This window comes from Carassius auratus, chromosome 38 (genome assembly GCF_003368295.1).
Source record: "Carassius auratus strain Wakin chromosome 38, ASM336829v1, whole genome shotgun sequence".
Classification (NCBI taxonomy): domain Eukaryota; kingdom Metazoa; phylum Chordata; class Actinopteri; order Cypriniformes; family Cyprinidae; genus Carassius; species Carassius auratus.
The window spans coordinates 1,789,028-1,816,667 of NC_039280.1; the positions used below are offsets into that span (position 1 = coordinate 1,789,028).

The following is a 27,640-nucleotide window of genomic DNA, read 5'->3' on the forward strand; positions in this document are numbered from 1 at the left end:
GCTGCGTAGTGGCGTCATCACGTCAGCCAGGCCCACGGCGGGAACAAAAAAAACGTAAGCGCCGATGCTCCGCCTTAACGGGGGGACACGATTGACGTCATCCGAGCGATTGGAGAAAGGGAGCGTCCTGAGAGGCCACTGATGTGACCGACAGTCTAACTCAACCAATAGCCGCTCAGGATTCTGTTTTGTGGGCGTTATTTCCTGCACTGTTTTGCATGTCATTTTTTTTCTTCTAAATTGCTTGTGTTTATGTTAGAAGGAAGACCGGAGACGAGGTACGTATATTGCCATTGTTTTTAGACCTCGGACATTGCGCTCAGATGTATAATATTGATATTTGATGATTAAACAGGCATGGTTGGCTTTCTTTCTACCTCATATTTGACATAACTAAATCAGTGAGTGTTAGCCTAAGCTGTGCTGCGGGAGATTCTGCGTCTGCCGCTGCGTGAAATGATCCAGATAACGTTACACGCAAACATGAGTCTCTCTGCAAATGCCGACCATTTTTTGGTAGTTAATTCATTTTGACTGGTTCGTCCATGCTAGTGTTGACGCTGAGGTTAATAAAAGCCCCAACTTATGTGTATGCACTAATATCAATGCTTCATATGTGTGCCTGCAACTGTAACTTGACAGCAACTGTCAGCCAGACTGGAGTAAACTGACATGAATGCGAATAGATCAGTTCGCGCCAGTCGTGGATTCAAAAGTTTTGTTTCATCTCTGTAGGCAGTAACGGTTTTAACGGTCTTCAAGTCTCCTAACGTTAATCCGGATGGACACCTAATAAATGATGTGCCGTCCCCGCTCGGGTTTCACCGCTGGATTTTAGAGCTTCGGTCACTGCTGTGGATGAACCGGAGCCGGTGGCGGTCAGCTGGACATGGCCAGCTCACACCTGGCTGATCTGTCCCAGGCCTGGGAGAACTACACGGACTGCCGTGCGCAGGGCGCAGATCTGCAGGTGAGTCGTGAGAGCTAAATAACTTAATTAATTACTAATTTAGATTATGAGCAAACTTGGTATGTGGGCTTGTCAAAGATTTGCTTGGGAGCTGGGAAAAAAAATCTTAGGTTTGAAAGCTGTGTGTTTGCAAAGGTGTTCTGGTTTAGTTACTAGACAAACAGATTAACTAACGTTACTTCTGATTTTACTAGTTCTAGATCTGTATATTTACTTGGGCGTTCTCGGTTAAATTACGAGACAAACAAATGAACCATTTCAGAATAACTAGATTTAAATTTGTAGATTTAGGTTACTAGGGAGATCTGGGTTGCTAGAAAAACAGATGATCTAACTTAGTTCTGATTTACTAGACCAACATCTATACCAAGTTACAGGGTCTAACGTTACATCTGTAGACTTAACGTTACTAGGATATTCAGGGTTTCTAGACAAACAGATCAACTAGTTCTGGTTTACTAGCTCTAGATCTGTTGATTTACTATGGAGATCTGGTTTCTGGAGAGACTAATTTACCAGTTCTGAGTTGTTAGATCTGTGGATTTACTAGAGAGATGTGGGTTGCTAGAAAAACAATACTAGATTTGATTCACTAGATCTTTAGATTTACTATTTTACTATTTGTTTTGGGTGACAAAAACTGACTAGTTCTGGATTTACTAGCTCTTGAGCTGTAGATTTACTAGGATGTTCTGAGATATTGTATATAGATAGCTTTATTAGTTCTGATTTACTACATCTAAATCTGTACACTCACTCAGGTGTTCTGGGTTATTAGACCGATTAACTAGTTCTGGTTTACTAGATCTAGATCTGTATGGTGTTCTGGTTGCTAGACATATTAACTAGATTAAATGCACTAGATCTGTAGATGTAATATTTTGTTTTGGGTTAATGTAGTAGACAAACAAATTGACTAGTTCTGATTTTATAGCTCTTGAGCTGTAGGTTTAAAATTTCCAGTTGAGTCTTGAATCCCTTTTAAAGTAGTATTGTGATGGTATAGTGATTATATGAGTTCGTAATAGCAAAACCATGGTACTTTGATATAAACCTGAATAATAACTGAAGAATTAATTACCATGGATTTCCATGGTGTTCACTGATAATTGACATGTCCAAAACACAATGGGACTACAATGGTCAGGTTTATACTTGCATCCATGATTTAGGCCTTTTAAAATCAAACAAGAAAACATTTACAGAACTTGAATAGATATAAATACTTTAATAATTACACAGAGGTATAATGCTTAAGCACTTCTTGATCATATTTGTCTTATGCGTGTCTGCTGAGAGCAGCTGTCGTGTGGCGCCAGCCAAGAATAGTTCAGATTATGTTGAAAGTTGGTTTGATTCTCAGTGTACTTTGCTAGGTTGGTGTGTGATTTACAGTTAACTGTGAATGCTATTATAAGATGCTCAAGCAAAGTGTCAGAAATAATCAGATTTGACTGTTCAAGGTTGCCATCAGTGCATTAAGGCCGAAATCAGATTTTTGTAATTCATATTGACGGGTTGGTGCCTGCTCATGAAAGAGTTCACTTTGCTTTAGTCGGATTGTTTAGCGGTCAAAGCCCTTCTGGATGTTTGGGTGGAGTAGAATAATGATGACCTATCAATCCGATCACGAAAATTCAAAGTATCTGCCGATACTGATCCAATCAGATACCAGCACAGTTTATTTTTTTTAATCAATGTAGAATTTCTATACTTCTCTGTGTTGACCAGGGGTGCATTTCCCAGAACCATAGTTGCTAACCTGTTAGCAACTTAGATGGTTGGCAGTGGGAAATTGCATTGCAACCAACAAAGTTGCTAACTTAGTTAGCAACCATGGTTTTGGGAAACGCACCCCTGGTCGTCATTCTTTTGTGTAAAACACAATCTACTTACATAAAGACTACTTAATTTGAATTGAAAATAACAAATGAAAAAAAATATATTATCATAATCTATGACAAAAATACTATTATAAACTAGGTTAGTGGATAATTCAGCAGCAAAAGATAATCTAGAAAAACCATGAAACATTTTTATTTACAAATAAAAGTGAATAAGCCTGAAACTGGTAAAATGTTACACATTTCTCTTTGTATTGTTGTAAAATACATTCATGAAAAAACAAGTAAATACATTTATATGTAAATATATGCTATAAAAGTAAAAGTCCTTTATTTTAAATGTATAGCACAGTAATAAAGGTAGCAACATATGATAGATAGGACAGAACAAAAAAGACTATTAAGATCTGGGCTTGTCAAAACTTCTCCAGGGCCCCAAAACCCCCTCAGACTCGAGGGTTAATGCTGCTCAAGAGGGGGCCACAATATAGTGTATAGACACAGTATAGGACCACCACATAAGACTTACACCACGGTTAGAGGGTCTCCTTGTCGTGATGTTTATGTAAGATTGAGGGTGTGTTTCTGCTCATGTGTGTTTGTGGCTGTTTGCTTCACACTTTCTGTTTCCTGCAATATAGTTTCACCGCGATGACAGTTCCTCTCATTTCCAGTGACTAGTAAACACTGTGACGACTGGGTCTCCCTCTCTGTTGAAATGCTGTTTCCATTCGCTTATCCAGGTTCTTTCAAATGATTTATTGCCATCCATCTGGTGAACTGCTCATTTATGTTCATGGAGTTGAGCTTATTTAGGTTTCTGAAATTAAGTATGTTATTTTTTAAACGCACAATATTATTGCTTTATATAGTTTGTATATGCATAGATTTGTCTATGCACATATGATCAAATACATTTGCTTGTGTTGTAAACAACAGCGAAAGCACACTATACTGGAAACAGTATCCCATAATGCAATGCTTTTGACCTTCCATTTCCAGTGAAATAGATGAACCAGAAGTAAAATCAACCTGTTTTGCTTTTATATGAGATGGGGATAATAAGTTCGAGAGTTAAAGCCCATTCACACCAAGCTGATATAATGTTCTGTTTATTATACATAATAATTTTTTTAGTCCTTTGCCCCTTTAAATACTCAATTTAATCGTGATAGCTGTGGTACTGGCTTCCCTTTTCTTATAGAAATGGAATGACTACAGTTAAAGCTATTATGGTTTTAGCTATACCTTTATAGTTCTAGTTTTCGGTATAGTTATTGTCCTTCATGTAAGTGGGTCTTTAGATCTGAAATATCAGATTTGAACAATGCTGAGTGTGCCGTGAAAATGTTTTTAGTTATACTGAAACCTGGAGATAAAGGTCAGCCGTTATCTTGATGTGTTACACAAACCACTCGTTTTTCCATTGCATTATATGGGCTGGTGTTTCATTGGAAGAGACTTTCAACATGTCAGTGTTGCTTTAAATCAGTTGAGGTTTGCGTGAGATGTTTTTAGATTTGATAAGGGGGATGTTGTTTGCTGACAGGATGCTTGCTGCTCTCGCTTCTTGCTGCTTTGTATGTCTGTGTGAGTAGCGTTTCTTTCACACACCTGAGGAGGGATTTTATTTTCTTCAAGATTTGTTCACTGAAGACATTGGTTGAGTGTGGGTAAGTTAGATATTTTCATTTATAGTTGTTCAAAGGCTTCATTAGGTTGTCTTATGTTTATGTGATGAGTCCAGATGACAGATTACTTGTAGGGGTGTAACGATACTCATATTCATATTGAACCGCTTGGTATGAAGATTTCGGTTCGGGTACACATTTCAAACAAAACGATTCGTTGGAGTAATCCTATTAGATTTGGAAAATAAAAGAGCTGAAAGTGTGTGAAATATAATGTTCTCAGTGCCACTTCGCTCAACAAAGCAGCCCAAATGACAACCTCCCCGATAACCTCCCCTTGCTGGGGTGCGTTTAAAGACCATCATATTGTATCGATGATAGCCAGTGGAATTGTCAAAAACATCAATTATTGGCAATGTTTCAAGGATTTGGCATTTCCATTTAATGTAGTCCTGTTACATTTCTATTTTTATTATGCATATTATTATTATGAAGTAACTTTTATTATAAAATGTTGTTATTACATTTAAATAACAATTAATTTGATCACATAACTGACGTGCTGCGAGGATGACAGAAGATAAGGCTATATACTCCTTAAATAAAATGTTTTAAAAAAGGTATTTTAAAACAGATATAATGTACAATTAAATATAGCCCTATAATTAAAATGTTAACGCTGCAGTCATCAATAGAAATGAATGAAATCAAAAAGTTTATTTAGCTTATTTAAAGCACCGACTTTCAAAAACAACCTGTTTAACACAAAATACATTTAAAAAAAAAAAATTCTCACTATGTATGCGTCACAAGAGAAATATTAAGGGAATAAATGAAAATAGTTATCAGCATATGTTGAAGTAGATTCATCTCGCTGTCTCTGAGAGAATATGCGCTGTCAGATGCAGAAAGGTCTGTCATTCCATTTTTACTTTCACTTTCTGCAGTGAATTAACTGAGATTAAGACGTTCACCTGCATAACTCTTGCACAAAGTTTGCACGTTGCTTATGTGATATCCATCGGCTAACCTTCATGGTTCAAAACCATGAAGCAATTAGCAATTACCCCTGTATCAAACCGAACCGTGATTTTGTTGCATTTTCTCATGGAGTGCAGATGCAGTGCCTTGATTGAGAAATCTGCTAGTTGAACCGGGTCTCACTTAGAAGTCTGTCAATCAGATGTCCATCAGAGTGAGATAGATCTATCTATCTATCTATCTCTCTATTATATATATATATATATATATATATATATAAGACTAGCTGTTTCAATAAGAATACACACAGAAGCTTGAAGTTCTTCACAACAACCTATCAAATTAAGTTATTCTTAACTTGAACATTGCTATTGTACAGTTGTATGTATATCTCAAACTAATAATAATATTAATATTAAGGAATATCACAGTTTTTCTTCCTTGTTTTATTACAGTAAACTTTTGTTGTGCAATGCTTGGTTTGCCAGAAATTAAAATAAATTAAGTTTTATTTTATTACCTTAAATAAATAATATATTTAAACATTTTATGCCTTCATTTTACTTCATTTTCAAGTCTGTATTAAATCATAAATCCAGGAAATTTAAATCAGATATCAAAAAAAAAAAAAAAAACATTTCACAGGGCCTTATTTTTGTGTTAATAAATAAATAAATAAATTGTTAGTGTTTAATGAATTCAATTGCTTAGGTATTGTTGATAATTAAATATAATTCTATAATTGAAATGGAAGTAAAATGTGCTCACCTATATGTTGTTGCAAACAATGATTTTAGGATGCACAAAATTTTGGGACAGGATTTTGATCCAGATTGGAATTAATGGCTATAGATAAGGGATAATTTGATATTCTGATTGGACAATACTCCAGATCATTACTTGGGTAATATGTCTTGTGGTTCACTTTGGTTAAAATGTCCTGTGGTTTATTTTGGATGACATGTCCTGTGGTGTGGAGTGCAATGAACCAGCATCTCAGTTCATCGTCTTTAATCAGAAACATGGGTTTTTAATATTTGCATCAACTGATTGATCTTATCAGATCTTTCTCTGAAAAACCAGCAATTATGACTCATGAGAAAACAAATTCTGTGTGTGTGAACCTGTATTGCTGTATTGCTTTGCTCGAAATCTTTAAATCTACATCTCCAGTGCTAATTATGTGAGTTCACCCTTAAATCTGCCACTGGCATTTCTAAATCACGTTTAAGCAATCGTTTGGTTCAACATCCTGCATTTCTGCTTTTGTGAAATCTAGCGTGAGCCTCGCATCTATACTTTCCACAAACTCCCCACTTACCGGCAGACTGCACATTTTGCTCAGTGGACTAGTTAATTGACTCAGTGCTTTGAATAATTCATCCTTCTCTCTGGTGAGTCACGTTTCTACTGCTGGATGTGATGTGATTGAACCTCTTTTCAACTAGAGATTGCTCTGACTCATTTTAACCAGTCAACTAGTTGGTCAGAAAAGTCATTGTCTTGTTGCCAGCTCAATGTTTAATTTATCTAAATGAATTCAGATTTTGTGTTATCTTCACCAGTGTTTGACGTCAACTTGAATTAGTTTCTACTCCAAATTAACTTAACTTTTGAACATTTTTGAAAATAAATTCACTGTATTTTCTTGTGTAATTGCAAATATGTTTGGCTCTTACAGACGCTATGCCAAGGTATTTTCACTGGGAGTCAGTTTGTGGTCCAAAAAGCTTAGTACGGTACCACCCTACTGTGTGTGTGTTTCCATCATACTGCTCAGCCCTCATCTGAAATCATCTGACAGGCATGTAAACGTGTGTGTACTTGTTTGTTTGGCCGGCATCTCTGTTGTTTAGTTTTACTTCTGCAGTCCTTCATTCTGGTTCCTGGATAAATGGGTAACTCAAAAATTTTCTAATGATGTTCATCATAAAACAGACCAAATTAGATCAATCACTCACAGGGTTACACAAAAAGTTACATGACCGACTCGCTTCTCATAGCTCATGGGGCACAAATTTAATAATTACCTTGTGAAAAAGATTAAAGCAATCTATGCAACTTTACAGATCACTACATATCCTAATATGCATAGCCAGTTCATTTATATAAATCCATAACAATTATTGCAATATTCATAATTTCCTTGATAAAATTATATGAAGAGCTTGATGAATGTTTGATAATGTGTGTGTGCCAAAAGCCGAATGCAACAGTGCTAACGGCACCACACAGGCCATTTATCTGCTCAGATCAAAGTTTAAACTGCCACGCAGAAACAGAAAGACCAGTAAATGACCAGGAAATGACACACAGTATTAAGATTCATTCCGTCCAACTTTTGAATGGGGTAATTTTTATACATTCAGAAAATACAATAACATGCAATTTTCATAATACCTCTTATCTTGTTAAAATTATTAATAATTGCATATTCTGCAAGGGTTGTGTGTGTGTATCTATGTATGTGTGTGTGTGTTAGAGGTCGACCGATTTATCGATTTTGCCGATTAATCGGCACCGATAGTTCATTGGTAGAACAATCGGTAATCTGCAAAAATCCCTGCTGATAGTTTTCCACATTTCGTCTTTTGCTGGAGCGGCTGATAGTTTCCCTGGTTGGGTCTGTTGCTGCAGCGGCTGAGAAGGCTCTGTTTTCATTATACAGTGTGAGAGCGGCCTCTAGTGGCTGAAATCACTGACAGCACATGCTCTGTGTTTAGACGCACAGCTGCACGCGGAACAATGCGATCTTCAGACAGAAAATACTGACGCGCCTCAGAGCGCCATTCACATAGTTTTCCATTAAATTACATTATATTCGCCCCCAAATAGTTGTTAATTTAAATAATAAATTGTTTATTGAGCATTTCCATCTAAACGTTTGTCTTTCTGTGGACCTAATAAAGTCTTTATGCCTAATTTATAGAGCTATAATATAGATCGCTCTTTCCGTTTGCTAAATTTTTTAAACGCTGAGCTTCAAACTTATCTTCGACTCATTGTTCATTCTTGAAGGCAACTTGTGTCCGTTAGTGAATAAATAACCTGTTAGACCGCTGCACGAGTTGAACAAGACTCGTCCGGAGTGTGTGTGACCCCAGTGAGTTCTCCTAGACTCAGCGCTGCTCTTTTATTTTGATTAGATGATCACTTGAGTGTTCAATTACACAAGCAGTTCAAGTGTGAGAGTATACATTGTGCTGGTATAAATGTAGGGCTCTATGTTTCCCGCAATGCAGAAAACGCAGATGGAACTGCGGAATCCATTAATAAAGACGGAATTCACAGTTTAGCGTGTGTGACGATCGCGGTGATTTCAGAGTCAGTCATCTCACTAAATGAGGACGAAAACACATGAAGAACATCTCTAGAACTGCTCTGAGAGTCACTTCATGAGCATCTGAAGCAAAAGCGTCATATCACATGCACAGTATTGTAAAGGTATTCATTTATTTTGCAACCCGTCAAAATAAAAGTCCGGTTTTGAAGTCTATTGTTCAGTAGAATGTACATAGCCTAATACACTACTACTACTACTACTACTAAAATGAAACAAATATTAAGGAATCATCACATAACATTTCTTCCATTTTTTATTTTATTTTAATAGTTAGTCCCCTTTGTTTGCCCAAAAAGTTTGTTTAAATTAAAAGACAAATACAATTTATGTTTTATGCCTTGATTTGATAACAATCAAAATTTAAAGACACAGAATTTTTGAGGGGAAAATTCATTAGGCCTCTTTAAGAAAAAATAAATAAATTATTTATGCGTTCAAATAATTAGAAATGCTAAAACAGAATTTGATAACAATAAAAAAAAATACGGTGAGGAAAAAAAAAAAACATTTCATAGGGCCCTAATCATGTAATTTTTGTTAAACTTTTATTAAATTGATTTGAAAACATAAGTTTCATGATTTTATTTAAATGGACTTACTTTATGATGAATAAACTTTAACCATTAAAAAGGAGTGGAGTAAAACTAAAATGAAAAAACATATTCCAGAAAATTTAAATAACAGAATTTGGAAATAAATAAATAAATATTAAACAGATTTCATAGGGCCCTTTTAGAGTGTGGTAATTTTAACATTTACTATTACTATTACAGTTATTATTATTATTATTATTATTACTACTACTACCACTACTGTTTTTTTTTCAGTATCCATAAAAAAAAAAAAAAAAAAACGGTTAATTAATCGCTATCGGCCAGTGTGGTCCAGCCTAGCTATCGGTATCGGCAAAATCCAATATCGAGCGACCTCTAGTGTGTGTGTGTGTGTGTGTATAAAAATAAAATATATATGTATATATTAGGGGTGACCCCAAATAGTCGACATTTCGATGCTTCGATTCGAGGAGCCTGATTCAACTACCAATCTCACAGTCGAATATTCGTGGGCTGTTATGATTATGCTATTCTGACTATATGTGAGCGCTCAAATGTCTGATTTCACATAGAACTTACGGTTTTCTCCTTATAAGCTAATGTACAGCCTATTATGAAAAAGCCGTAAATAAGATTCTGAAAAAAAAGAAGCTTCAAATAAATATTTTAAAGTGAGTGAATAAATCCAAGCACCCCTATAGATTATAGTCAATCAATTCATTGTAGTACTGCGGTGATAACTCTTCACCGCGCAGCACGAGCAGGACAAACAACAAAGCAGAATATTAATAACTATGACTGAACTGTCACACCCATACCATTATAATGAGAACACCATTATAATAAAACGCTGTGAATTTTTAGAGTTTAGCTGCCGTGTTTCTGCACATTGTTTCGTGAAGTACGCGTCCAAAAAATGAGTTCATTCAGAGCCGCACAGACATATTCATTTGCATTCGGGCTCTTTTTGCAAAAAACCTATAAGTCCTAATATTAACGTTATGTTGTATAACTAACGAAGCGTATTCTACATGAAATTCTGAGTTTAATCCCATTGATTAAAAACATGATATCAAATGCTCACGATACTGGTCATCTTCAGCACACACATGAAATAACTGTTCAATAAATGAATATGGAACCTACTCATTTTTAGTGCACAAATATGATGTTTACATTTCTTTGAAACTCTCTGTTTCACTGTACATGCAAACTAAGGGTGGAGTGGTTTTCTGCATGCTGCACAAGCTGGAACTTTTCTTGTAATGTTTTGATCTAATCCTTGACATCAGATCTGTACAGTCCGAGTTCACGTACAAAACACTGCAAGCAAAAACAAGATCTGCTTTTTTACCTTTTTTGCAACAGAAGGAAAATGACACTTCTGCAAACCCACTGTTGTTATTCTGTGACCGGCCTCAGTTACCAGTGCCAACGCTAACATGTGTGACTTCCTGTGCTGCTTTGCATGTATGAGCGATGGATACGGGGTGAGAACGTGTTAATTAGATGCTGGCCAGTTTTCCTGCCAGGCTCATGAAAACATATGATCCGCAGCAGTCTGTCGACTAATGAACTAGTGTTAAAATGACTCAAACCCAGATAATGAACTGAGAAAAGCACCAAAAAGTTTGTTCTTTGAAAACATGTGCATGTGATGTCTTGAACATCAAATGTAGTTTTGTGCAATAGTGTGTGCAATTACTATTGACAATTGAAAACTTCAGCATTTCTTGTTAGTGATGCACCGATCTTGATTTTTCCTTTTGCAGATGTTTTACAAGCAAATGAGCTCATTCTAAAACAGGGTTTTTTAGGACAGCAGAGTCTGAATCATTACGGTCATGAGACTACTGCTGCGTCCAAAGCCAAATACTTCACAGTAGCTACTACATTTGGTTTGAAACTTGTTTTGTGACTATAAAAAATGAGAATACATTCGATGTAGTATGAATGAAATTTGCAAACTACATAACCATAGTCTGTGGTGTATATTTTAATTCTCAGATTTTTGTAGATCATTTGTCTCAGGGGTTTTAGATTAGGCTTAGTAGCTTTAGTAGTCAGCACCTGCTGCTAGATGTAAGCACTTGTTTTGAAGGGCTCTTAGAAGTTTTAAAAGTGCATTTTCCTGTCGGTTATTTTAATGTCACAGCTCAGTATAGTCACTATAGTGAGATTTTGAGATGGTGTTTGTTCTAGCAGAGAGCCTTTCAGTGTGGACTTTTCATTTTCATTTTCCTGCATCTCCAGAGAGATTTGTCACATGACATTTGCAGCTCAGGTGATTGGTTCCAAAATCTGTATGTGGAACGTAAGTGACTGTAAAAGATCCCAGTGAGCAGAAGAACTTTGCATCCCTTGATCTGTTTGTTCAGTCAGATTGAACCTTGATTTGATTCTGCATGAACTTCTCTTTCTCTCAAATTAGTTAGAGCTCCATCCGCCTTGCCTTCCTGTTTCTCTGTCCTTTCTGTTTAATTTTAGTTTTCCTGTCATGTTCATCTTCTGTTCGTCTCATCTCGTCCATCTCTTTTTCTCCTGTGTCCCATGTTTCCAGCCTCTTGCTGTCCTCTGGGTCCCTCACCATCATCTTCTGCTCTGGTTCTGATAGTGGGACCCTGATTGTCTGGTGAGTGTCTGAAACCTGCAGAAGGTCATGACCTCTGCCACCTTCAATAACCCTGCCTTGAAAGTGTATGGACACAAGATTAAAGTGTGTTAAACTGATTTAAATAGGCTGATGCTTGTGATCTGTGGCTTGCTATTTTGGATATCTTAGAATATTTTAAGGGAACAACCCCCCCCCCCCCCCTTAATACTTAATATTTCTTAATTTTGCTTTTGACTGAGGTAAGGGACATCGGTAACAATTTACAAGTTTTTGTTTTTTATAACATTATCAAAAAGGAACACAAAAGAAGATATTTTGAAGAAAAGACACTGGACCTCATTGACTTTAAATGTATGATCAAATACAACACTTTTCTTAGAAACTTTTCAAAATCTCTTGCTTTCTTTAGTTGAAAACAAATGAAGTCCTTTGGGTTTGGAACAACATTAGTAAAAGATGAGAGAACATTAACTTTAACATTAGTTGATAAAAATACAACTGGTTATCGTTAGTTCATGCTGGCTCAGATATAACTTTTGATTTTAATAATGTACTATATTAGTAAATGCTGAAATTAACATTAACTAAGACTAATAAATGCTTCATATGAACTAATGTAGTATACAAGTTGAGTTTGAAAATAACTGTATTTAAAAAGATGGAGTCCAAGCATGTTTATATTTACTCGGTTGTGCAAAATAAGATAATACGGTTTGCAGAAGACTAAGATTTGTTTTTACATAAAAAGATTGTTTCCGCATCCGGCAGATGGCAGGTTTATCATCTAAGCTTCACTACAAAATTGAATTGGATTCACCCCCAGGCCTGCCCCCAAATACATTTTTTGGGTTGAAACATGACATGGTATGTTCTCGGACAGCTTTCATGAGATTCATTCATTTAGACCAAGATAGTTTGTGATCTGAAGCACAGCCACAAGTGAAGATTATTATGAAGGGGTCATTTGAGGTGACTGCACATGAAAACTAGGAAGTGTTTTGTTTGCACACAGCAGTTGAAACAGGTCTGTAGGAAACTGAGCCACTGACATAAGCTCTAGACATGATTTTACTGTCATTTTGAGAGATGACTGATGATTTCTATCACAATATTACCTGAATAATGCAGAAAGCAGAACATATGAGATAAAAATCCTGTTAAAAGTACATATTTCCTCTTTGTTTTGGGGCTGAAGACTTGATTGTGTTTTTGACAGTTAGTTATTTTTGAGATTCACACAGAACAGTCATCATGTTTGTGATTAATGTGTGTAATTACATTGTACAATAACATTGTATAATTTCTTTACATTTGTTCTGGTTTGGCACTTAATTTTTAACAGAATTAATTGATTCATTAATTGTGTGTGGTTGTAGGTTTGCAAAGGGGTGGAACATTTCTGGTAAATTTCTATAACTTTGCAGAATTTTTGGAATCTTTGGAGGATTTTTTTTGTCGGTTTTGTCCACATGAAATGCTTTTGTAGAAGCTGTGTATTAGTGAAGTGACTCCCGGTCAGACAGCTGGAGGATCAGTCAAGCCTGTGACCGTATTAACACATCCCCCACGGTTACCAGTTTATAGGGTCAGGTGGCCACTCAATCTGCAAATGCAAATCCTGGGAAGATCAGACATTCCATACATGCCTGTGATTTCTGATGTATAGGTAATACATCATTGAAATGATGGATCATTAAGATTATTACAAGACTATATATATATATATATATATATATATATATATAAAATGATTATTATTATTGCACTCACAAAACCATTGAGAAAAAGAATTTTTCAAGGGTCATATTTTAACTCAAAATAAAAACAGACAGTATGATTTATTTATCTTATCTTTTCTTGATTTCTTTCTATTATTTTATTGGTAGTATGTGTGGTGTGTGATGTGAGGCACAGCCGTGCTCATGAAGAGCGTCTGGCCTCTTACTCACTCGCTCATGTGAGTGGAAGTTGATCCATGTAATGTGATTATTCTGTGTCTGTACCAGTAAATGGAGAAACAGAGATGTCTTTGGGTGCTCTGAGTTGTCACTGGTCGACTGAATGAAGGAAAAGACTTGGTGATCAAAACTGGCCTAAGGCAATGCGTGTCTCATTTTGATACGTTTGTGTAAAAATATAATACTTTTATTTTTCGTTTAATGTGCTACTAAATTCACAAAGCAAAGCTGCCATGCAAAAGCATTTTTCTTGTGCTTGTTCAATTAAATCAGCATTATTTTTACCATCATTCAAAAGTTCTATGTTTGAACAAACTCCTAACCAACCGTCTATACTAAACTGTGCTTTCTTCAGAAAATGCCAACATCTAATTTGTCTGTGAAATCAAATCTCCTTGATAACAGAGATGCATATTGTTGTTTTTCTCTGATTTCAGGTCAGTCTTCAGTGTTTGGAGAGTTTTCTCTGCACGTTTCACTATGTGCGACAACTCAGTGACCCGAGAGCAAAGGATGCGCTCAAATTCTGGTAAGCAGTCTTCTTTTTCAAGATGATCCAGACGTCTAAGTGTCTTCAGTCGACAGCTTGTGCTCAAATAAATGGCTACTCCAAAAATTGTGAAAAAATAATGTTTTCTTTTGATCACGTCTGTCAAGCAGAATTTTGAATAACATCATTGTTGTTTGACTGTTTTTGTCACTAAATAAAAACACTGACTCGATGCGTCTTTGAGCTATTTTTAGCACAGATCACAGTTCCTGAGCAGTGTTTCTAATTAATTAATTTATTTATTTTGTGTGTGTGTGTAATTTCCCCAATTACAGATTTGCCCTTAGTCAGTTGAACTGTTTAGATGAACTAAAATCATAGCAAGCTGCGACAGAGCTCATTGTGTTGAGAGAAGCTGATCGTTTGAGGCCAGTGATAAAAGACTTTCTTTCTCTGGCAAAGTGGCTACATGCCGTGTGCTCAATTAAGAGTGCTTTCTCAGCTCCTAATCTTTATCTTGTGATAATGTGCAGTTCCTGGAACTTTAGCCGAGACACATGAACTGGACCAAGCTTCAGCCTATAAGTGTGCGATCATTGCATATGAAACCCTTTGACCCGTTCAAAACTTTTATCTGATTTGAGGGAGATAATAAAGGAATTGCTTTGTTAGAGCAATAGTTCACCTAGAAATTAGAAGTTGGGTGAATTATTCACACTTTTGTTCTTGCAAACTTCTGATTTTCCATATTGAATCATTTTTACTCTGTCCCACGTCCCAAAGTCATACTGGCAAACTGGGACAGGGAGATACTGGGAAAGTGGGACAGCATATCAAGTTATGAGTTTATTATTAACTTGCATAGCAATTGTAATGATAATAAAATGGGAGTGTAGTGCAGTGTACATAATATAGGGTGTTTACATGTGTTTATTGCTCAGAGTATTTGCATTTCATTAAATATACTGTGCTTAACATTTATTAGACCACCACCCAATGTAAGTTTTGTGCTACATCTGCCCTAGACTAACAGTACTGGTGATTCCTAAATTCATTTTTAATGTTCCTGTAATGGTTAATCCACCAGTATGAGTAAGCTTTTCAATCATAGTAGAGTTTTGGGCTTATTTTGTATGAATAAAGCCTATTTACTGTAGTTGTTTCAGTTTGTCATTTGCCTAATAAATGAAAATAAACTGTTTAGTTTTAGTTTTTGACAGAGTCCTAATATATTTGTGTTTTCTCTTTATTATGACAGGTGGTCTAATAAATATAAGCACTGTATTTCAGAATCAATTTCTTAGTGTTTTATTGTCTTCATATAATTATTAATTAATTATTGTCCCAGTATGAAAATATTACTTGGAAAAAATGTACTTAATATTTCTTAATTTTGCTTTTGACTGAGGTAAGGGACATCTGTAACAATTTACAAGTTTTTGTTTTTTATAACATTATCAAAAAGGAACACAAAAGAAGATATTTTGAAGAAAAGACACTGGACTTCATTGACTTTAATTGTATGATCAAATACAACACTTTTCTTAGAAACTTTTCAAAATCTCTTGCTTTCTTTAGTTGAAAACAAATGAAGTCCTTTGGGTTTGGAACAACATTAGTAAAAGATGAGAGAACATTAACTTTAACATTAGTTGATAAAAATACAACTGGTTATCGTTAGTTCATGCTGGCTCAGATATAACTTTTGATTTTAATAATGTACTATATTAGTAAATGCTGAAAATAACTGTATTTAAAAAGATGGAGTCCAAGCATGTTTATATTTACTCGGTTGTGCAAAATAAGATAATACGGTTTGCAGAAGACTAAGATTTGTTTTTACATAAAAGGATTGTTTCCGCATCCGGCAGATGGCAGGTTTATCATCTAAGCTTCACTACAAAATTTAATTGTATTCACCCCCAGGCCTGCCCAGAAGTTTGCTTCCCAGCCTGCCCCTGTGCAACCATGTGACATCACATGCTTTCATGTGATGCACTGATCAACTCAAAATCTGGAAAGCTTCCCTCTGAAATTCCAATTTAATGGAATTCCCGGAGCAGGACAGAAAATTCAGTCATTAGTGAAGCGTGGAGGCATGCGGATGTAGGCTTGATTCTTGCAGTTAAGCGGAGACCATGAGTGGAATATGTGGCTGAAGCACTGCAGACGATGAAGGAGATGTTAAATTTGACTGCGAGCTGGTTGTAGGAGGTACTGTCGCACCTGGAATAGTGTGTTTGGTTTGGATATTGTAGATTTCAATGGCGGTGTATTTACTTGCCTGGAGAGAAAAATGCATTTAAATTATTGTAGTTATACAAAACATAGTATAGTGTTTATGGAGTATATGTAGTAGATTTGTGAGTATGTCACATTTAGTTTATTTAGTTAGATTTTTTTTTTTCAAATTAAATAATAAACAAAATAATAAAGTGAAATCATCAACAAAATTCATCTTTGCATTGCAGAGGAAACACTGAAGCTGCATCTGAAGTGGAATAGATATATTTACCCACTGTTTAATGCAGCTCCGAGGGACATGGGATGCTTTAACCTGCAGCTCCAAATGAAAGAAATAATGCTTTGATACATAAAACCATTAGTAGGTGTCATCAAGTCACTGGTAATAAGTGAGTCATTGTGACTGAACCAAATCATTTAAACAGTCATTTGCATGTTGTTATTGTTATTCAACAGTTGTATAAAATCACATTTGTAAAAAAACGGCACTCGATCTTCGTGTGATATTGTTTAACTGTATGAAATTATATAAAAATGTTGCATTTTGCAATAAATGCGTTTTAATATTGAAATATGCAGAGAAAGAATGCACACATGCGTGCACTAGTCTAACCTACTAGACTAATGTATGCATGTAGGTGTGTTTTGTTTGATTTAAAAAAAATACTCGATAACGGCAAATCCTTAATATCTTCACAGTAATGAGGTTAGATCAATGTCTGGGAATTGTTATGCTCATTATGACCATTTGTTCTGCGTTTTGGTAAAGTGAGCCGGCTGAAATCCTGTCCAGCGGTCGATGTGGTGGATGGAATAACTGGTTGATGTGATACAGTACACTGGGTCAGTGTCTGATGACAGGATCTGCTGTCCGCGTCCATGAAGCCTAATCCTGTTGTGTAACATCACTGTAGTTCCTGTCAGGCCTCACATAGTCATAGTCTGTGTGCATACCATATCCTACATTACACTGATCAAGTTTGATTAGTTAGCTGCATTATTGAAATGACTGGACTGGTGGGGTTAAATGGACTGCCAGCCTTTGTGAGAAAATTGAAAATATTGAACTTTTTTTTTTTGTGGCTCAAACCTAGTAAGCTTCTTACATAGACCACATCTGATCTGCAAAGGCTGTTGACAAATAGACAGACTCAGGGCTCCAGATTGTGACTAAAACGGTCGCATTTGCAATAGTTTGTGAGTGAAGTTTTTGCTGAGGTCGCCACTGGGGACTATATATTTACATGTAACGACTTAAAAATGTGCACATGATGCCTTTTTTTCTGACGTATTAAACAGAGACATCCAAGCTTTAGTCAACTGTGGATATTGGGAAAATCATTAACCATTCTCGTTTATGATAATTATTAATATGGCTGCTTCTTATCAAGATCTATATGCTGTGTTCTGTTTAATGCATGAATTTCATATTATTTGAAACGCACTTGCCATCCAGTAATCAAGTAATCTAAAGTATCTTATGAGATTGCATAATTAATCATATGTAAACATAAATACAGTAGAAGCATACTAGATTATAACAAAAACAGATTTTCTTGTATTTAAATCTATTTATATAGAAGAATTTATGGGACATGAAACCAGCTGAGCAGTTTCACTTGTTTTTATTTTCTTATTAATTTATTCAAAAAGAGAACTGCAATGTATGTGAAACTACAGCAGAGCTGTGGCAAGTTCCAGCAGGTGATTTACATGTATTCATGTTCTGGGTTTCTCTCCTCCATCAGCTCGGACATGAGTGGGGCCAGTAACACCCTGGCACGGGAGTTCCTGACCGATGTGCACCAGCTGTGTAGTGCGGTGGTCCAGCGGGCCGAGGATGAGGAGGAGAGTCACATGGTGGCACTGGGAGAGTATCTGGTGCGTGGACGGGGGTTCCTGCTCCTCAGCACCCTGGACTCTGTCATTGACCAGGTCAGTCAGAGAAGCTTCATTTGATATACGATACTTTAACCTTAAAATGAACCTTAAAGCCTACTAAAGCATCTAGATGATCAACATGATCAGAACGTTACTGAAAACCCTGTTCTGGAATCTACTGCATGTCTTCTGTCGACTGAGTGATCATTTAAACTTTTTCTGCAAGTAAAAGGTGTTTTAGTATAATTGTGCAAACGTCCACCTTCTTTTTTTCTGTAAAATCTTTACAGATATAAAAAAAAATAAACATAAGAATATCTTTTATCCAAAGTTTTAAAATTGCTTGTTTTTATTTTTGTTATAATTTTTCTTCATGATTATTTTCCTTTCTTTTATGTAAAGCACTTTGAATTACCATTGTGTACAAAATATGCTATATAAATAAACTTGCCTTGGCTTATGCGAAATAATCACATCCAAAATAAAAGTTTTTGTATACATAATATATATGTGTGTACTGTGTATTTTTATTATGGAGATATAAATACACACAAATGCATGTATATATGCAAGAAAAATGTAATGTTTATAAATTTAAAATATAATATATTATAAATATATTAAATATATTTATATATGATAATAATTTATGTGATTATAAATATATAAAAAAATTATTCTATATGTATTTGTCTTTATATATATATATATATATATATATATATATATATATATATATATATATATATATATATATATATATTAGGGGTGTAACGATACGCGTATTCGTATTGAACCGTTCGGTACGACGCTTTCGGTTCGGTACGCGGTACGCATTATGTATACCGAACGGTTCGTTGGAGTAATTAATTATATTTGAAAAAAAAAAAAAAAGAGAGAGAGAGAAATATAATGATATGCGTTCAACAAGGTAGCCCAATAACCCAAACAACGTAACAGGCAACGCCCCTGACACTCCCGAAGAAGAAAAAAACACCATCTTATATGTTTATGTTAGGCTACTCAGCAGGCGCTCGCTCACTCAGTACACGCTGAAGGCTCGTTGCAAAATAGCCAATGCGTTTAACAGACTAGAAATTAGAAGATCCTCCAATAACCAACAGGTCTGGTGTTTGGGTGCACTTTGGATTCCCTTTAAGCTATAATGGTGATGGCAAGAGAGTGGTGGATAAAAAAACAACGGTATGTCGCATCTGCAACATGACAGGGTACACCAGCGAAAAAAAAAAAAAAAAAAAAAAACACCAGCGGGAATATCTGGGATATATGCGTCAGTACTATCTGGGAAAAGACGAAAAAAAGGAGAAACATGCACGCAGCAAACTATCCCTGCAGCATTTAGACACTATAGCTTACAGGGAATCCAACCCAAACACCAGACCTGTTGGTTATTTTAGGATCTTATATTTCTGGTCTGTTAAAGGCATTCGACATTTTGCAACGAGCCTTCAGCGCGTGCTGAGTGAGCGAGCGCCTTAGGGGCCGTTCACATATCGCTCCTAAAAACGCATGGAAAACGCTAAGCGCGTCTTTCTCCTCCTTTCCAAAGCGCTTGGGCAGAAGCGCTCATGAGGCGTCTGTCTTTGCTAAGCAACAATGACGTGCTCTCTCCATGAGACGCGGAAATTTCAGCGAAGGATAAATGGATTTGCAGCTCTAAAAATCGCTTGCAATAGCGCTGCTACTAAATTTATTTCAAAATTGCAATCCATATACAACTATGATCAGCTGTTCCTTCATCTTGGCTGAGCTCTCAACGTTGTTACGGGAAAGGATGAAGCTGATTGGTTGGTTCTTGTCACATGACCCGCGGTGCGCTTGCGGCATTCTGAAAAGTTGAGATGTTTTTACATTTTGCTGTATCTAAAACGTATCGAACCGAACCGAACCGAACCGTGACATCAGTGTATCGTATCGAACCGAACCGTGAATTTTGTGAACCGTTACACCCCTAATATATATATATATATATATATATATATATATATATATATATATATATATATATATATATATATATATATATATATACACTATACACACACATATATTATGTAAAAAAAAAACTTAATTTGGATGCGATTAATCATTTAATCAAATATGATCCATCAGGCCTTCGAGGAATGTTTACTTGCTCTCAGTCATCATTTTTTTGCATTGCATTATGTTTTTATTACCAATCTATGAATTAAAAAATAATTTTACTAAGACATATTATTGGAAATATAAAGTGACCACTGATATTTATATAATTTTATGTAAGTATCTTTCTTACTGTTATAAAGATGTCATTGATTTACATTTACAAGCTTTCAGAATTGTATTACTTTTTGGCCAAATAAAAAAATCAGTTTCTCCACCAAATTGCATATTTTGCTCAATTTGGGCCTCTGAATAAGATTGAACTGTATTCTCTGTATCTTATTACATGAGTCTTAAACGCTTACTATGCGTAATATACTTACATGCAAATTTTTATAATGCAAGATTATTATTATTTTTGTCCAATGAACTGTTCCATAAAAAAGATGAGAGATTTCATGTTACGCTTTACAGGGACAAAGCAGATTGTGTTAATTGCACACATGATTTACGTTTATGAAAAACGTAATGGAAAAATACAATTCAGAATACATCCGTTTTTATTCTCTTGTCATGCTCACTGACTGAATAATTCCTGGACAAGTCATGGAAATGTATTAGTCAAACTCAAAAGACGTGTTATTTAGGGACTGAATTCCTGTCCAAATGCTGGTGTTGTTCAGAAATAGCATGGTGATATGTCACAGTCACAACAGAGCTGAGTAACATTCCTGAATGCTTCATGCATTCACATAAATACTGCATACAGTGGATCTTTAAAGTATTTCTTTATGCAGTGACTTAAGTTTTACTTAAGCGTCCATGCATTAAAATCTCAAGAATTAAAGTGAGTTTTGATGAATTGCCTATATGTATATATTGTTTTCAGTTCTTTATATATATATATATTAGGGGTGTAACGATACGCGTATTCGTATTGAACCGTTCGGTACGACGCTTTCGGTTCGGTACGCGGTACGCATTATGTATACCGAACGGTTCGTTGGAGTAATTAATTATATTTGAAAAAAAAAAAAAAAAGAGAGAGAGAGAAATATAATGATATGCGTTCAACAAGGTAGCCCAATAACCCAAACAACGTAACAGGCAACGCCCCTGACACTCCCGAAGAAGAAAAAAACACCATCTTATATGTTTATGTTAGGCTACTCAGCAGGCGCTCGCTCACTCAGTACGCGCTGAAGGCTCGTTGCAAAATAGCCAATGCGTTTAACAGACTAGAAATGAGAAGATCCTCCAATAACCAACAGGTCTGGTGTTTGGGTGCACTTTGGATTCCCTTTAAGCTATAATGGTGATGGCAAGAGAGTGGTGGATAAAAAAACAACGGTATGTCGTATCTGCAACATGACAGGGTACACCAGCGGGAATAAAAAAAAAAAAAAAAAAAAACACCAGCGGGAATATCTGGGATATATGCGTCAGTACTATCTGGGAAAAGACGAAAAAACGGAGAAACATGCACGCAGCAAACTATCCCTGCAGCATTTAGACACTATAGCTTACAGGGAATCCAACCCAAACACCAGACCTGTTGGTTATTTTAGGATCTTATATTTCTGGTCTGTTAAAGGCATTCGACATTTTGCAACGAGCCTTCAGCGCGTGCTGAGTGAGCGAGCGCCTTAGGGGCCGTTCACATATCGTGCCTAAAAACGCGTGGAAAACGCTAAGCGCGTCTTTCTCCTCCTTTCCAAAGCGCTCGGGCAGAAGCGCTCATGAGGCGTCTGTCTTTGCTAAGCAACAATGACGTGCTCTCTCCATGAGACGCGGAAATTTCAGCGAAGGATAAATGGATTTGCAGCTCTAAAAATCGCTTGCAGTAGCTCTGCTACTAAATTTATTTCAAAATTGCAATCCATATACAACTATGATCAGCTGTTCCTTCATCTTGGCTGAGCTCTCAACGTTGTTACGGGAAAGGATGAAGCTGATTGGTTGGTTCTTGTCACATGACCCGTGGTGCGCTTGCGGCATTCTGAAAAGTTGAGATGTTTTTACATTTTGCTGTATCTAAAACGTATCGAACCGAACCGAACCGAACCGTGACATCAGTGTATCGTATCGAACCGAACCGTGAATTTTGTGAACCGTTACACCCCTAATATATATATATATAAAAAGATGATTAGTGAAACATAGCGTTGGATCTGTGTTCATCCTCTAATGCCTTTTCTATGGACCTCGGACTCCATACAGACTTAATAAATGGAACCTGGGATATACTCTTGCTGTTTCTTTCTGGATCTTTCCTTGCAGACACGAGGAAGGAGAAAGAAAATATTTGCTTAGAGCAGTGAAGCCCATAAATACAGACATCCATTTCTCTGTTGACACACTGCAAGTGAACTACACAATGTGACTTAGAAAATACTGAAAAACTCTAGTCATTGAGAGTTATTGTTTTGCATGTTTGCAATTTTATATGTAGACAAGGGTTTCTATAGTTGACCAAAACAAACTAAAACCATTGAAAAAATAGTTACTTGAAAATAAACTTTACCTGAAATAAATTAAAATGTATTTGAAAACCATAACTTTTTATTTCAGCACATTCCATTTCTCATTTTCATTTAGTTCAACTTGAAGTACTTAAATAACTAGTTAAATAGTTAAAATAACTAAGTGTAAGTCTAAGCTATATAGACATTTTAAAAGAAAAATAATAATGACAAAACACAACCAAATTTCTAAAACTTCAAAATTAAAATGAAAACAAAAAGTATATAAAAATAAATAATTGATTTCAAATTATTAATAAAAATATCCCAACAATATCAAAATAACACTGGTTTAGACACAGTTTGCAGTAATATAATGTCTTAAAATTAGTACTCTATTTATAGTGTATCCAAATTGGTGTTTTTGAGGTGGAACTATCAGATGAACTTCTGGTTATTTTTCATTAGGGTTGTTCCTGTGAGTAAAGTTTGTTCCATGTAAACGGTTCCTTTTCTTTTTCTTTTGTGTATTATGCAAAGATGTTCTTTCTAGCAATGCGGTTACGATGTTTTAAATAACGGGCTATACTTTTGAAACTGCTTTTCAATATAATAATATTGCCTGGCACCATGCACAGCCGTTGTTAGTGCATTACTGTTTTGTATTATTTTATTATTCACATTTTTTTTAAACTGACAGGTAAGTAAAAATCATTTTCTATGTTATTTATCAACTGATTTTTTCACATGATGCCGAAAGAAATGACAAGTGGTTTATTTGATCCCGTGTTTTTCTTGAGACCCCTTTCTGCCGCCTCTACTTCATTCTATCTCCTTGAAGTGAGAGTTCTTATGAATCATGTCTGGAGTGGTTCTCACTCGCAAGACATGGGGCTTTTCTCTGAACTCAGCACTGCTTAACTATCTCTCAACACTACATCAATCGCCTGTGTGTTTGCATAGTGGTGGGTCAATACGGGTCCCTAGCCACTTTGCTAATTAGCTTATGAGTATGTTGCCAGATGATTGTTTACGTGGGGTCACACAGCACTGTGGAACGCAGCCCCCTGTATTTGCTTTTAATTCACATGTGGCAGGGTGCTTTCACTTCTCCTTGCGAGGAATGCTTTCTTGCTCAGGGTGGAGCCATTATTTAGAGGCTTGCTGTTGTACTTCATGTCCAGCAAAACCTGTATTTGTCTTAGGCAGTTGGAAGAAAACCATTGGATAGTTTTTGTTTTCTGTAACTTTCTATCTTTTGTGTAATTCTAGAAACTAAAGAGAGGAGAGAAGTTAGAAAAGAAAGGTGGTGGTCTTCTAGGTGGTTATCAACACAAGGAGACTGTTTTTGATTGGATTTGGATGGATTGAGTGAAGAATTCAGTTCAAAATCCTGAATTAACCTCTAACATTTTACTTAGGAGTTGACCTGTCGTGAAGAGCTGCTTACACTCTTGTTGTCTCTGCTACCTCTGGTCTGGAAGATTCCTGTTCAAGAGGAAAAAGCCCCAGGTGAGTCACTACATTTAATTAAGGCCTTAATTATTTTGAGAATGCAGTAGAGGTATACTATAACCTTAAGCCTTAAATTAAATAATTATGTTCTAATATTATGTGACATCCTGGCAATGCATTCAGTTGGAAAGATGATATACTTCTATACAACTTGTTTTATAACGTATATTATGGCGGTCATCTTCCAAGGACATCATGAATTTTTTAAGTAAATGCCTGCATGGACAATAAGTGAAACCATGAGATGGCTTGACTTATGAAACAGTAGGGTTAAAGGATGATGGAAAGGATAAGACTTTTCATTGAGCTTGAGACCTAAGGTATTTAGTGCAGGAATTCTGGTCTTTTCTAGCAGCTGCTTTCCACATTGTTGAGTTATTAGTTCCCGCAGTTGTGTTGTAAACAGACCTCTTGAGGTCATCATGAATTGCATCATGAAACCAGATTAAACCAGTTGATGGTAGTCAGGACAATCCGTTAAACTTATTCCTTTCCTACTCTGCTTTTTGACTTTAGATTTCATCCTGCCTTCATTACTAAATGTGTTTCTATGCCAAGAGAGAAGGACCATCCCTCAAAAGGCGGGGCAAGATAGCTGTGATGTGCAGAACTCTGGGAAGCGTTTATCTGGCTCCTGGAAGTCACGTCGATCACGAAGGACAGCTCAGCGATACTCTGTGAGGGATGCACGCAAATCTCAGCTTTCCACATCAGATTCTGAAGCCAACTCGGATGATAAGACCACAAACACTGGGAGCAAACATCGCAGATTCCACAGCTCGGCCATTCGTGTTAGTTGCCAGATCCATCAGTCCAACAATCCATCACAGCCAGCATCGCAACATCCCACTTTCGATGCCATGGGCACCATTGAGCCTTCCCAACCTCACATGAGACTGTTTGGATCTCCAACTCTAGATCCTAACATGCTAACAGACCCCACTACTCTCTCCATCTTCAACCGTATGGAAAACTCACCTTTTGACCTTTGCCATGTTCTACTTTCTCTTCTTGAAAAAGTCTGCAAATTCGACATGACCATCAATCATAACCCAAGCTTGGCGGTCAGTGTTGTTCCCACCCTCACAGAGATACTCACAGAATTTGGTGACTGCTGTGGCCCTGGCGGTGGTGCTGGAGGTGGGATCGATGAGCTAGCTGGAGGCTGGACTGAGGAGCCAATTGCACTTGTTCAAAGGATGCTTCTACGCACAATCCTGCACTTGATGTTTGTAGATGTGGGTCAAAATGAGACACTGCCTGATAATCTGCGTCGAAGCTTGACTGACCTCCTCAGAGCAACTTTAAAGATTCGTACCTGTTTAGAAAGGCAAGCTGACCCTTTTGCTCCAAGGCCAAAGAAGACTCTGCAGGAGATTCAAGAAGATTTTTCCTTTTCAAGGTACCGTCACCGGGCCTTGCTTCTGCCAGAACTCTTGGAGGGTGTCCTGCAACTACTACTAGGTTGCTTACAGGCCTCTGCTCCCAACCCTTTCTTTTTCAGTCAGTCTCTTGAGTTAGTTCATGAATTTGTCCAACACCGTGGCTTGGAGCTCTTTGAGGCAACAGCTCTGCGCCTTGAGGCATTAGCAGAAGCTCGAGATTCAGAAGTTGGCAATGAGGCATCAGAGCATCTGCGTTGTCTAATAGCTGATGTACTTAAGATAATCAGTGCTGTTAAGAGGGCCAAGTCAGAGCAGCTGCACCAGTCTGTTTGTGCACGTCGTCGACACCGTCGCTGTGAATACACCCACTTTATGCACCATCACCGTGACCTCTCAGGACTGCCGGTATCCGCTTTCAAGCAAGCAGCCCGACGTAATCCTTTTGAGGAGATATCAGAGGGTCAAGATGGAGAAGTGCGGTACCCTGAACGCTGTTGTTGCCTCGCAGCTTGTGCCCACCAATGTTTGCGTCTTTTCCAGCGCCTGTCACCCTCAGGTCCTGCTGTTCTTCAGGTACTGGCTGGAGTGCAAGCTGTTGGCATCTGTTGCTGCATGGACCCAAGGTCTGTAATTGGACCAATGCTCCAGGCATTTCAGGCTCCAGGACTTCGGAGCTACCAGTCCCACGTGTTGAGTGTCCTTAGTAGACTAGTCTTAGAACAGCTTGGAGGTGGTCAACGTTCAGAAAAGGCCAAGCTAGCCTCCTGCAACATTTGCACTTTGGATAGTAGCCAGTTACCTGGCCTTGAAGAGACTCTGCAGGGTTATGGACCTAAGAAAGAATCAAACTTATCCACGTCCCCGTCTCCCTCTTATCGTTCCCAAGGTATACTGCCCAGTGGAGGAACTGAAGACATGCTATGGAAATGGGATGCTTTAGAGGCCTATCAAGAAATTGTGTTTGGGGAAGACTGGCATTTGAGTCAACAAATTGCCGGTCATGTATGCCAGTTGACTTTACGAGGCAATGCAGTAGTCCAGTGGCAACTCTACACTCATATTTTTAATCCAGTTCTTCAGCGGGGTGTGGAACTAACCCATCATGCCCAGCAACTTGGTGTGTCAACTTCGTGTAGCCAAGTCTGCAGTTACCATACCAATTGTCTCCCAGTTGAGGTACTTCTGGTTTATCTTCAAACTCTGCCTGCTCTGCTGAAGTCAAGGTATGACCATGTTTTTTTTATATCTTCCTTTTTCCTCCAGTTCACTGTTGATTATTTATTTAAGGGGACTTTCACACTGGGCATATTTACTCAGATTGTACTCACTCTGCATGATTATACTGCATGCTCACTCTCACCTGTATCATTAATTGCAGGTGATTGTCATGAGCATCTTGCATCTTGTCAGTAAAGCCGTTTCTGTGATTAGTAGTAAATCTCCAGCACGTGTTTTCAGATTGAGCAGCATTTACTACACATGTCTTATTTCACTAAGCTATGCAAAATTGTTTTCATAATCGTGCGATTAAATGGTCTGCAATTACGAACATGATTTTGCTCAGCTTGTCAGTGAACTACAGCTTTGTGTACTAAATGCTGCTCCATCTGAATACACGTGAAAATATCACATTTAATAACATGTTTCTACTCTAAACTCACTTCA

The 27,640-nt window shown here is 36.9% G+C and overlaps 1 protein-coding gene across 4 annotated transcripts in view; it reads left to right on the top strand.

Moving 5' to 3' along the window:
* The first annotated feature begins 226 nt into the window (after positions 1-226).
* lyst (lysosomal trafficking regulator) overlaps positions 227-27,640 on the top strand; it is an 82,016-nt gene continuing 54,602 nt past the window's right edge. For 2 of the 4 annotated variants that reach the window (XM_026223409.1, XM_026223408.1), the window contains exons 1-6: positions 227-278; positions 736-970; positions 14,333-14,424; positions 18,378-18,564; positions 24,497-24,587; positions 25,107-27,198. In XM_026223409.1, the coding sequence (XP_026079194.1) occupies positions 890-970; positions 14,333-14,424; positions 18,378-18,564; positions 24,497-24,587; positions 25,107-27,198 (2,543 nt within the window). In that variant the 5' untranslated portion in view covers positions 227-278; positions 736-889. Of the gene's footprint in view, positions 279-735; positions 971-11,883; positions 11,956-14,332; positions 14,425-18,377; positions 18,565-24,496; positions 24,588-25,106; positions 27,199-27,640 lie in introns of those variants that run through there. The other 2 variants (XM_026223410.1, XM_026223407.1) reach the window with 2 other exon arrangements.